Genomic DNA, 13,064 nt, shown 5'->3' on the forward strand with positions numbered 1-13,064 from the left:
CGACAGCAGGTCCGCAACGACTATGATGAACGAAGGCTGCTGATGGCAGGACTGAGACGGAGGGATTGGGGGCTTCCATGGGGCTTTCTACGGCGCGTTCCGGGTTTCCAGGATTAGGAGTTACAGAGGCATCATCACAATGACTAACATAGTTAGAATTGCTGAAAATTTGATCGACATCAGGCAGTAAATAGTTAATATATTGATTGTACTTGCTTGTAGAGGCAAGGTGGAAGACTCCTGATTCATATCCAGCCACAGGTCCAGGACGACTATGCAGAACGCTGGCGGGAATCGGCACGACTGGGCTGGAGTAACCAGGAGCTTCCAAAGAGCGGTCTATTGTGCGTCCCGGAGATGAATTAGGATTGTTCGAACAGTAAAGCGGATGTTGTGAATGAGCAGTATCAGAAGTGCTTCTCAACTGGAAACAGCCGGCAGGTGCTTGAAGCGTTGCACTGGAACACGGAAACTGATCAGGCAAATGACTGTAACTAATGTATGCATACTTGCCTGAAGACGATGCTTGGGAGACCCCACCACCGAACTCGACCGCAGGGCCAGAACGACTCTGATGGCAGGAAATAGAACGACTTCGATGGCGGGAAACAGCTAGCGCGACTGGATCGAGTGGTTCGAGGTCTCCCATAATGCGACAGGCATTGCGTTCTGGTCTACAGCGCTCCGATTCACAACGCAAAATCCAATTCTGAATCAGCAGACTGGGTCTAGTCCGGAAATGGGAGTTGAGAACTCGGAAGGTCCCGTAATAGGAGAGATCGTGATGGTAGGCGTGTTCAAACGAGGCAACCACATGTTTTTTGAACCGTCTTCAAATTCACGGAACAAAATTCCTTTCGGCCATGTATCCGATCTAAGAGCAGCTTCGCGTAGTTTGGGATCCAATCCGACTTTGTACGAGATGAAGCTCATACGGCTGATGTCGGATCCTTTTTTGACTAGCGGCACAACCTTAATCGGATCTTCGCACTGTACACAACCTTTCACCAGCTTCTCGATTGATTCCGATTTCACGCTAGGATGAATACGAGAAAGGTACAGCCAAAACAGCTCGGTGGGTTCAGGGACAGTAAGGACCTCGGTAAAGGCATTGTCACCTGTTACTGCTTTAGAACCACCAACAAGTGGTTTGCCTGTGAGCGAGCCTTCATCGCGGCGCCGTTTTAATGGCGGTTGACGCATGAAATCAGAGTTTGTCGGAGTTGTCAATGCGATTCGTTTTGATAGCTGAGCGATCTGCTGTTCTTGCTTAGCCATTTCCTTCCTAAGCTCAGCGTGTGCGATTTCCTGTCTCTCGGTGATAGAATTAATCACACTGCCAAACGACGAGACGGCAGTTTTGAATCGAGCACATTTCATCAGCTTCGCGCACTCGTTACACATCCAAAACAGGTTCGGGCTAGTATGGACAATGTTCAGAAAAGCCTTATTCAGCTTTGTGCCGCCGCACTTTAGGTGAATCATCCTGTCGCAAAAAGCCATGCAGGAGACGGATTCTTCATCGCCTTTAACTGGCTTAGCGCATTGGTCACAGGCGGAAGTCATGCTGACTCAGTTTCCAAAAGTGATTTAGAGACAGCGGTGGAGATGCTCTAATACGCAAAGAGGAATTGGATTCTCGAGATCGCCCAATGCTATACGTGTACAATATGTCCGATTGGATAATGTTTTCACTGTTTTCACAACACAAAATATGCTCTAATTGGCCGATTATCGTAACGAACTACACTTTCCACTAACAACCAGTACAATATTACAAGTATACCGAACGGAAAAACACGAATAACGATAGCCCGTGTGATAAAAAAATGACAAATTTAGCAGCGCAAAATCACGACGATGTCGCTTGATAAAAGCATATTGTTATTTTTGATAATACTGCTCATAATCGCATATCAGTCCCATATGGATAGGAAATCCAGCAAATATGGGACTGATATGCGATTATGGGTAGTATAATACTACAATACTGGTCGCTATAATACTACAATAGATCAAATTACTGGTCGCAGTGGTGCGACGAACCGACATGACTGGAGCATTTTGTTTGTCCCCAATTTGATTTGTTAAATGAGCGATTTGATCTGTCCAACGGGCAAGGTGAGACGCAAACCAAAACAGTATAAATTTAACGTGAGTTTGTGTCCTTGCTCATGATATGTCGCGATCGGATGAGTAGATGGCGGTAGTGTTTAACGTATTTTAAATATGGCGTCTCGGGCAAGATTTTGAGAGTACTTTCTATGAGCTGTCACGTCGGTTCGTCGGTGGTGTTAGGTCCCGAACAGAGGAAAAAAAAACGCCTTAATGCATCGCGATTTTGAGGCGATTCAAATATGACAAACAAGTTCTACCCAGGGTACCCACACTTTACTACCCGTGTTGGGTGTTTTTGCTCCTCTGGTTTTGACAACATTAGAAAGAGTAAGGGAGACAAAATAGCCAAATGTAAGTAAAAGAGAACTGGACGCTGGGTGTTCGAACCGAGTCGGAGTTTACTGTAGTAAACCCCCCGTATGAAGACTGACAGTTTGCTCAGGCGAATTTAGGATTTTTTAACTGAACAGAGGAGAACAAATCTACACAGATATTGAAAAGAGTATACTCTACAATTGTTTAGGCAGTAATTAGATTTCTAAATCTAATTGATTTATTCTTGAAATAGTGCTATTGCTGTGTAAATAACAAATTGAAGTGGTTTGCATTTAATTAGCCTTTAAAGTTATACGGTAAAAGTAGTAGGAAGTTTAGAAATGATAATGATTAAACTGAATTTTAAATTTATTAGGTTATGCTAAAAATTCGCACTAGACACTATTGCTTGAAAATGAAAATGAATAAATATATATTTTTTCCAATTTGTTTACTTTAGCTGAATGTCAATCAAACAAGCCGGCGCCGGTGGTGTAGTGGTAAACGTGACTACTTTCTCACCCGGGGACTATCTCAAATGATATTCCATTCGTTTCCATACTGAATGTTTTTCATTATATGTAACAAATTTATTGCTAACGAAATACAAAAACATGTATTCATCCACCAATCAAAAGAGCATCACATGTTTCCGAATAGAAAATCATCCGACTGATTTTGTCATACGGTTTTCAGAAACATTGAAAATGGATGCAACTGATTGATGTTTCATTATAAATAAATGGAGGGTGATTTGGTTCAGTGTAGCCAAAAGCAAAGCGAACTTTTCTGAAGGGTATTCCACTTGACATCGGAGTTCTGCCCTGCCTTCTCATCGGCGACAAAGTCGACATTCGCGGACCATGCTGTTTTTGTTTACAGTTTACTCTCATCTCGCCGCCCGCACTGTTTTGCTGCACTCACGCGTTCGTCTTGCTTGTTACTTTTTTTTATCGTTCTAAAAAGTTTCGTATTGTTTAAATAGTAATTATGATATCGAAACTGGACCCCGGTCAGTGCAAGCTGCACCATGTGCAGTTTTACAATCTTCTTCCGCGAGGAATCAACTGTTTCGCTGTGAACAGAAGCAACAGCAAACTGGCACTGGCGAGGTTAGTAGAATGGGTGTTGGTAATTTCGACTTTTCGTTAAAGCGTGTGATTTTTTTCTTCTAGGGATGACGGTACCATCGAACTCTGGAGCTTGGCAGGGGCACCGTTCCTAGAGAAATCGATCCCCGGCTGGGAGAAGGTTTCGGTGGAAGCGTTGGCCTGGGTCGGAGATCGGTTGTTTTCCGTGGGGCTGGCGGGAACTTTGGTTGAATGGGATTTGCGATTGCTGGCGGTAAAGAATACTATTCTGGTAACGGGGAATTCCGCTTGGGCTTTGGATGTTAGCAGAGATGAAAAGAAATTGGCCGTTGGAACGGAAGGCGGCTACATCAATATCTATAGTGTGGAGAATGATGAGATCAACTACGAGAAGATTTTGGATAAGCAGGAAGGACGGATTGTTTGCATTCGGTTTGACTATAGTGGAGATTTCTTAGTGACGGGATCGGCGGATGCGGTCCGGATTTGGAATATTAAGAAGGGGCACGCGGTTCACAAGATGACGACAGGTCGCTCGAGTCGAGATAAGGAAACGATCGTTTGGGACGTTCTGGTGCTGAAGGACTTCACTATAATTTCCGGAGATTCAAGAGGAAAGATAATGTTCTTCGATGGAAATCTGGGCACTGCTATTGATAGCATTCCAGTGTCAAAAGCCGATGTGTTGTGCTTGGCTATTGATGATCAGGAGAAGACGCTTTACGTGGGAGGAGTGGAACCGATTATCAGGTTGTACCAGAGGGTTGAAGTCACGAAGGCCAATGAAAAGGTCAATAGTTTCGTTCGGACATTGAACAGGAGATTTCACACTCACGACGTCAAATCGTTGACAATGTTCCACAATAAGCTGATTTCGGGTGGCGTGGATGGTACGCTGATTGTCAGCTCTTTTCCACCTTTGACGGTGGATAAGTATTTGCCCTACCTGGAAACTCCAAGTAGCAGTATGGCAGCGGAGAGTCGAATGCTCCTGCTAAAATATGTCAACTATTTGGAACTGTGGACGTTGAGCTCCCCTTCTGTCGAAAGCGAAAAGATTTTGCAGATCAGAAGCAAATTGGATGAACACATTGTGGCATGTGCCGTTTCTCCGAGTGGGAAATGGATCATCTACTCGAGTGATTCAACCGTTCGGCTGTTCCGGTTCGAATATCGAAGCGGAGGCCAATCAAGGTTGATTCGCCAGAGAACCGTACCGGAACAGTTTGAACCCTGCTACAGGGTTGAATTCACAAATGATTCGAAGGGGGTTTTCCTATTCAAGCGTAGCGGGGCGATTGACTGTTTCGCTTTCAACAACGAAGATGATTTCGATCACAAGCAGACCATTGAAACGGGGAAATGTGAGTAGCTTCAGAATTTTTTTATGTACCTATATCCTTTGTTAATTTACCGATTTTCTCTGCAGGGTTCGCCGATAGGGTGCACCTGACGGTTATATCCCAGGACGACAACTTCCTGGTTAGTGCCAGCCTGTGCGGTGCGATAGTCGTATTCAAGCGGGAAAAATTCGGAAAATGGAAACGGCTGACCACCCTGCCCAAGTACAAGCTGCCTCCAACGGCAATTGCCATCCAGCCAAATTCCCCGATCCTGGCGGCCGTCTTTCCCGATCATAAAATCTTCCAGTACGATTTCAGCGAGTACAAGTTCACCTTTTCGTCCTATCTGAAGCTGAACATGCTGGGAGTAACGGTGAACAAAGCCGTCACAGGGATCGTGTTCGATCCGCGGAACGATGACGTGATGATTCTGCAGCACGATTCCAGCTTGGTGGTGTCGCAGTTTGAGGAAAGCGAAGCCGATCACACGCAGCGCAAGCGGAGAAACTCCGGCAAGGGCAGTGGCACTGAGGAGGATGAAGGTGCCACCCCTCCCAGCCGGCGGTACAGTTTGAAGGTGCTCAAGAAGTACTCACGACTGGTCAGCACTTGCTGGTTGGGAAACGACGAGCTGGTGGTAGTGGAAGCGAATCCCCTGTCGATGGTGGAGCACTTGCCGCCGGCTTACCGGCGAAAGGTATTCGGCACGGCGTAGGTTAGGCAAATATAGAGGCGTTTGTTTAATTCGAATCGATTCGTTTGGTGTTGGTGCCGAAATTTTATTGGGGTATACTTTTAAGCAATCCGAAAGGTAAGGTTCACCGGGGGAAGTTAAAATGCGCGGGGACGTTGAAACGGAAGGCGTATATCTTAGAGCGGTCTGTCGACAATCTGGAGCATCAAGGTATTTATTTTTGGATCTGGAAAATCAGGGAATTTCATTCAAATTCAGGGAAATCTTTCTTAGTCATATAATATTATTTAAAATAATGACTGACCTCGCTAGTTTCATACATTTTTTTTTTAAGAAATTACATTACCAGTTTTTCCCGGGTACCCAACACATATTGTTCCCGGTTTCATGAAAACAGCAAAATATGGTTTAAGAAAAATACCGGCATGACTGATTTCAGCAATAATCATCTCAGTTAAAAAAAATCTGGATTTTAAAAATTTGTGAGGCTCTGAGAAGACAGTTTGCCAAATTATGTTTCATCCCTAATAAAATTTGTAAGGTTATCACCCATATTCTTGTTTTCGTTCGAACCGTATTTTCCATACAAAAAACAAAGTTAACTTAGTGTAAAAGGTTATTTTCTCTTTATTTATCGCCATTTCGTCTGAATAAAACTATTGAATGGCCAATGGAATGTTTTCAAAATAAACCCAGTTTTTTTTTATCGTTTGTTCAAAAATTGTCTCTTCATATGAGAAAATAAAGTTTTGTACGATTGTATTACTGTAAACTAATGTACTAAAGTGTTTTTCAGAAAAAAATTCTATCAAGAATGTTATAAATAATTTAAACAATTGAGAATTACTGTTCTTCCAGCAAAATGATTGGCATTACGCTATGCTGGATAATTAGTATACATTTCTGGTTTTACAGCAAAGTGCTGTCAGTTTGACTTTGGGCCTACTAGCTGGTCGTCCAGCAAACAGTATTTTGCTGGATGGATTGCTGAACTTCCAGCTCGGCAAAATCCAGCAAAATATTGCTGGATTCCAGCAATAAAAAATGGGTGATTCAAAGCAGAAATTTGTGATATTTCTGATGTTAATTTCATGGAAATTCTGAGGACAATTCAAGTAAATTTAAAATGGATTTATGGGAAGAAATCTTGGAATAATAATTAAAAAATCAAATATAATCTACTCTAACTAATTATGATTTATATATTTTTGCATGAAGTTATCGATTTAAATAGTTGGAGACGCTTAACGTTAAATATTAGACTTAAAGTGACCATTTTATACGATAGATGAGGAGATGAAAGTATAGAGTTGAGTCCGGTAGTGTGAAAATTGTATATAGAAAGTAGGAGTAGAAAGCGAGCAAAGGACATTTTTTAGGAATTTACGAATCAGGTATAGCAATCAGGTAGATGCTTAAGTCAGATGGCGATTTGAGTGTGAAACAATTGATAGAACTGTTTCCGCACATCGGAGGTACATGAGCAAATCGGCGATCATCCCTTTTGCCAGTGTGGCGGGGTGAAACACCCCTCACTATCCCTGATCAACGGATGAGTTTGGTAAAAGGGATGCTCAACCCGATTCGTACCTTCCTCAAGATTGTTTGAAGTTCGCTTTTTTACTTTCTATGTACAATTTTCACACTGCCGTAGTACAATGGAACTATCAACTCTATACTTTATTAAAATGTCCACGTTCAGCATCTCCAACTGCGAAAATAATCTATTTTCAAGAATGTTGTCCATTGGTCTGCAAAGAATTTCCCGAATATTATTTTTGTATACCTGTAGTATCGAAATATGTCCAAATAAATTTGCAGTGTCTATGTGGATCATGCCAACCTATATTCGTGTATGCCAAATATTTCCTAAGGATTTTCATATCGATATTTCGATACTACAGATCATAGATCATCTGGTATACGTGGAAATAATTAAACATTATCCATATAGCCACTACGAATCTGTTTGGACATAATTCGATACTACAGACTGTATCCCAGTCATGGTTGATCTAGTAGAATAAATCATCTGAACTCCAGAACGATTTGGAGAACTTAAAACATCTGGTATACATGGCAATAGTTTATGCATGATTCACATAGACACTGTGCATATGTCTGGAAATATTTCGATATTAAAGACATTGTCCCAATCTCGGTTGATCTAGTAGATCAAATTATCTAAACTCCAGGACGATTTGAAGAATTTACATGTGGATTACTCGGAAATAGATCATGCATGATCCACATAGACACTTTGAAACTGATTGGACATGTTTCGATACTACAGCCATTATTGCAGTTTTGGTTGATCTAGTAGAAAAAATCAAATTTGTAAAACCTATAATTTCCAGTACACATAGTAATAAGTCGTGCATGATCCACAAAGTCACATATATATGGTTCGGTTATGATTTGCCAACGAAAATACAATGTCTCACCATTGGACAGACCCCAAGGAATACCTGTGTAAATACAGAACCGCGACGTGACCAACAAGTGTGACTTATGAAACTCTGGTAATTTCTCGATTATGTGCAGGGTGTTTGGTTTGAATCGGTCATAAATTGAGAAAACTAGTGCCAAATTAACTACAACATTTAGGACAGCAAAATACGTCAGAGACGCAAAGGTTAACTTTCAAGAAAATAAACGATTAACGTACCCCATTCTAGTCGAAATTCTAGTACTACGCACTGTTTGTTTTGATTCGCTATGAAAGTTTGACAGATAAAATGAGGGGTTATTGGTTTTTCTTATGTTTCGAGGGGTGAATCGATTAGCTTGGGACCGAAGAGAGTACCAGAGCTGAGCCAAAAAGTTGAGCACGTTATTTCGGGACCTTCTAGTCTTAGAGTTACCTCTATGATTTTACCATTCACAAACTTGTCACCCGCCACCCAAAAAAGCTCGCTTTTAGGTACACTATTTAACGAGTTTTGTCATGGTAGTGATATCGATTGAACTGAATTTAATCCTTTTTGAAGCAAACCAAGGTCGAAGATTTAATTGAACCACACTATAAAATTGTGTATTGATGGTCACTTGTGGTCTTAAGTAAAGAAGTACAGCCATAGAGGTAACTCTAAGACCAGAAGGTCCAGAAGAAACGTGCTCAACTTTTTGGCTCAGCTCTGGTACTATCTTCGGTCCCAAGCTAATCGATTCACCCCTCGAAACATAGGAAAATCCACTAACCCCTCATTTTATCTGTCAAACTTTCATAGCGAATCAAAACAAACATAGTGCAGTACTAGAATGTCGAGCAGAATGGGATACGTAAATCGATTTGCTTGGGACCAATAGGCTAGTCAAGTAGTGAGCCAATTTAAAATCGTTAGTTTCGTATTGATTGTTGGTACAGCTATAATGTGACCATAAAATCTATAAAAATCTAAACGCATTTTTTTTTTAAATTATTTACACCTGTGTCGTGCACAGGTTGCACATGTGGACGCGACGCCACTGCGATCTGCTTCTCCCTTCCAGGTCACACTATAGTCGCTGTATTCATAGTCTGGCGGATATAATCTCGGGAACCAATTGAGCTGTCAAATAGCGGAACCAATCTAGCAAATCACGACCAACAACAGAAAAGAGCAGATCAGCTATTGCGAACAAAACTTGATGCGAGTTTCACTGTTTTTCTCTTCACTGTACCAAACCACCGTCCTATGTTCGAATGAAACCTAAGACCATTCAAATCGAAACATCGAAATCGCCTTTTCGAATGATAGCTGCAACCAAATGACGGGTGGTTGGGGGAATCTGATGATTTTTCTCTCGAACACAGGATGAACATTGTTATGAGAAGGGATAGGGCCTTCAGTTGGAATGCATAATGCTCTGTGCAGAATGATAGTCATCTCAAACTGAAATGCATTTGGTATTGACTCAGCCCCTTAGCAAATCATTCAAAACGATTATGTAAATAATTCTATCGAACGTCATTTGCTGCTCTGAGCAGACAAACGAGGTGGAAGTATGTATAGCCATCGCTACACACACAAATTATGATTAATGAAATTTAAAAATCATTGGTAGAATAAAAGTTTGCATCGGTTCTTTTTGGTAGAACTAGAAAGTCTTTAGCATTCAAAACGAAAGTCAGCTACACAGAAAAAAAAAAGTTGTTGAATATTACATCCAAACTGCTGCAACCAGGTCAATCCATCGGTTGTGTAATATAACGTTGTACGAGTACATCGATTTTGCGAACAAAATTACATCCATTGATGTAATATTGTATCTGCTTTTTGCTATTACATCATTATTTCATACATCAGCTTGAATTACATTTTTTTTTGCTGTGTAATTAAAAGTGGATTATTTTTGTATTAAATCAAACTTTTGTCATGAAAGTTTGGTAAATTTGTAATAACATGTGCCGTTTTGAATCTATAACAAAAATATTTTCAATTTAAATACAAGCATTTTCAACATTACAATATTGATTTTCATTTTAAATTCTAATAAATAGGGGAAATGGCTCTAATTATGGCCTATGGATCTAAATTTGGGCTCCTCGCTAAAAATCGGCTATCAATTTTATCTAGATGTACGCGTCATTGGGACGGTACTAATGGATATTTTTGGTCACTATTGAAAATTTAGTCTTGGTGAATTTATGTATGGGCAGAAATTATGGGTATTTAGGCCGACATTACATTCCCCTAATAATTCAATCTATAATAAAAAATGTTTCATAAATTAGAAATAGAACTACAAATATATTTATTACTGCTATCCACATAAATACAAATATATTAGTTATGCCGGGTTTCGGAAGACATCATCCGCAGGCTTTCAGTGATTAGAAAATCGTTGTCATCGTATTGTGATATCACTAATTTGCAAGGTGGATTTTTTCGGATCTATTAACCACTTCATTCGAGCAGTTAAAATGACGTTTACTACCACTCGAACTTTGAAATAAAACATTATTTTTAGATTTTTTTCTTCTAGAACCTCGAGAAAAGTAGCCAACATGTGTGCGTTTCACAAAAAAATTGAAATTAGTTGGTCCAGTTTTGTGAAATCGCTGGTAGAAAGTCACGTCAAAACTGCTTGACAAAGTGGTCAATTGAAAATTTCAGGGCTGGTAGCGCTGATGCGATATAATAGTAGTGACTTTAGTGACTAAAATTACGGAAATAGTGACCAAATAGTGACTTTTAAATAATAAATAAGTAACCAATAGTTACATTTATATGATGAATCAGAAACTCAAAAAATATTTAATATTGAAATAAACTGTTTTTGTCATGGAACTTAAAATGACATTTAATGAATTCCTCTAATTTCATTTTCATTTTCATTTTGCAGCGTTTGGTGGGGCAATGGGAGCGCAAGTCAATCCAAACCCGAGGATAAAGGACGGGTAATGGCTGAATAGTCTATGCGGACCACTTGAACGCCATGGGAAAAGGAAGGGAATGAAGAGGCCGGTTATTGGGGGGTTTTGAGGAAATTACACATAGTGATGCTAAATGTAAAGAAACCGAAAATCCATCTCCCTTTCACATATATACCAAATTGATATTTTAAAGCAATAATCAAAATAAACAGACAATACATGAAAAGCCTAGTTGCCAGTTGCAGGGCTGTTACAATATTTTCTAAATTTGATCCGCGAAATCCGCGATTTCTCAAAAGAAATCCGCGACTTCAAATATTAATCCGCGACAAAAAAAAATGTTTTCATTACCTAAAAATACCATTTGTATACTACTACATGGCATTTCAAGCTTATTGCATATAGTATATTAGATTTTGCCTGCTCTGAACTTAGTGTTCTTTGAAGTACCTTCACATTGATTTGAGAGCTTTCTATGCCTGTACCATTCTATGCCCAAGGAAGTAGAGAAATTTGTCAACTGGGACGCTTTGGACGTGTATTATACTTGTGGACCGATTTGAGTGTGTGAGTTTAAATTAGAAGAACATTTCTAGACCAACAATTGAAATAGGCAGAACAACCAAACGTAAACAATGGCTTTAAACGCAAATTCCTCGATAATCAAAACACATCGAAGCAATCTAACACCACCATCTGATAGAGCAAACTTCCTCTATTGAATGGCATGGTTAGTTTGCGTGGGAGTGTTTTGATTCTCGAGGAATTTGCGCTTAAAGCCATTGTTTACGTTTGGTTGTTCCGCCTATTTCAATTGTTGGTCTAAATTTGTGATGCATGGGTGCCTAAAGCGTGCATTTCTCATTGTGCGCTTTGATATCTGATTGCAGGCAAAGAGAGTAATGGAGAAAGAGAGCGCAAAAGCTCGCTATCACTCTCTTGTCAGTTGTAAATCTCTCAATTATCGATGGTTGCACCGGTGCGTCTTTGAAAACTTATGAGCTTCCTTGTTCATTCTTATAGTGTTGTTCTGATGAATAAAGAGTTGATTAATTCAAGTTTGTTAGCCAGGACACTTCATGAATTTTATTTAGAGTTTGACACTATTTTGTATCAAAAAATGTTTTCGGAAGTGTTTTACGGATATTCTTCATTACACTTCACTGAAGTGTAATTATGATGTGTGTGTGTGTGTGTGTCGGAAGAGTAAGCCTTGTGCCGGACTTTAGTCGGAAGCGTTAGCCTTGTGATAAAAACGACAATTAGTTAAGTTTTGCAATTCCTCCTACTTCGGTTAGCGCGAAAAGGGCCATACAAGTTTTGTTTACACAAGATGATAGGCCCTTCAAATGTTACGTTAGGTATTGATTAATATAGTAATTGAGAATATGTCCCTCGAATTCATGTTGCATTGAAAAAAAAAACAAAAACTATTATGTGGTGATAAACTACAACAAACAAAGTTTGGTGCACAGGTAAACAAATGAGGCACGCGACGCCTCATAGCACACACGGAATTCATGTTATAGCTGTTCTTCTTGTCATGAAATTTTTACCATTGAAATCAAATCAAAATAGGCGTAGCAAAATATACTGTTTTGCTTTAAGGTGTAATGCGAGGTGTAATGATTATTTGAGATTGTTCAGTGTACAGGGAAAAAATGTGCTTTTCTGTTTTGTATATTATTAAGCCACTACATATTTTCTGCAAAAACCTTGGATAGTGGTATCTTTCTATTTTGATTAGAGTATATTCAATAAATGAATTATAAAAAAGGTATCCCATTGAATTAGATAGCTAGAAAAGACAGTAAATTATTAAATTACTTTACGTAAGATTTCAATACTGCCTTGTGTATTCTTGTTCATCTGTAAGAAAAGCATCATCAAAATGCATGCATGGCTTCCAATGACAGTTGGTGACAGCTTGATTCTGGCTCCTTTTGACGTTCATATTTTCCGAGTCTGCTTCTCCCTCCCTGAGTGTGACTATTGTTGGCAACTTCTTTTTCTTCGGCAACCTTTCCATTTGAACTGCGTATTAATCAGCTGTTGTATTATCGGAAACTCGAAATCAGTCGCATTTTTTAGAGCATATATTTAATTTAAAAGAAAATCTGGCATAAAAGGATTGCTCAGTGGTA

The 13,064-nt window shown here is 39.8% G+C and overlaps 1 protein-coding gene across 1 annotated transcript; it reads left to right on the forward strand.

Annotated features, from left to right (window-relative positions):
- The first annotated feature begins 3,350 nt into the window (after positions 1-3,350).
- Positions 3,351-5,617, forward strand: l(3)72Dn (UTP4 small subunit processome component l(3)72Dn). Its single transcript, XM_065230749.1, has 3 exons — positions 3,351-3,545; positions 3,609-4,888; positions 4,954-5,617. The coding sequence occupies exons 1-3, from the start codon at positions 3,424-3,426 to the stop codon at positions 5,580-5,582; spliced, it is 2,031 nt and encodes a 676-aa protein (XP_065086821.1). The 5' UTR covers positions 3,351-3,423; the 3' UTR covers positions 5,583-5,617.
- Positions 5,618-13,064: the final 7,447 nt, after the last annotated feature.

The sequence above is a fragment of the Ochlerotatus camptorhynchus genome, unplaced genomic scaffold (assembly GCF_037179485.1).
Source record: "Ochlerotatus camptorhynchus isolate MF236.1 unplaced genomic scaffold, CSIRO-AGI_Acam_v1.1 ptg000330l, whole genome shotgun sequence".
Taxonomy (NCBI): Eukaryota; Metazoa; Arthropoda; class Insecta; order Diptera; family Culicidae; genus Ochlerotatus; species Ochlerotatus camptorhynchus.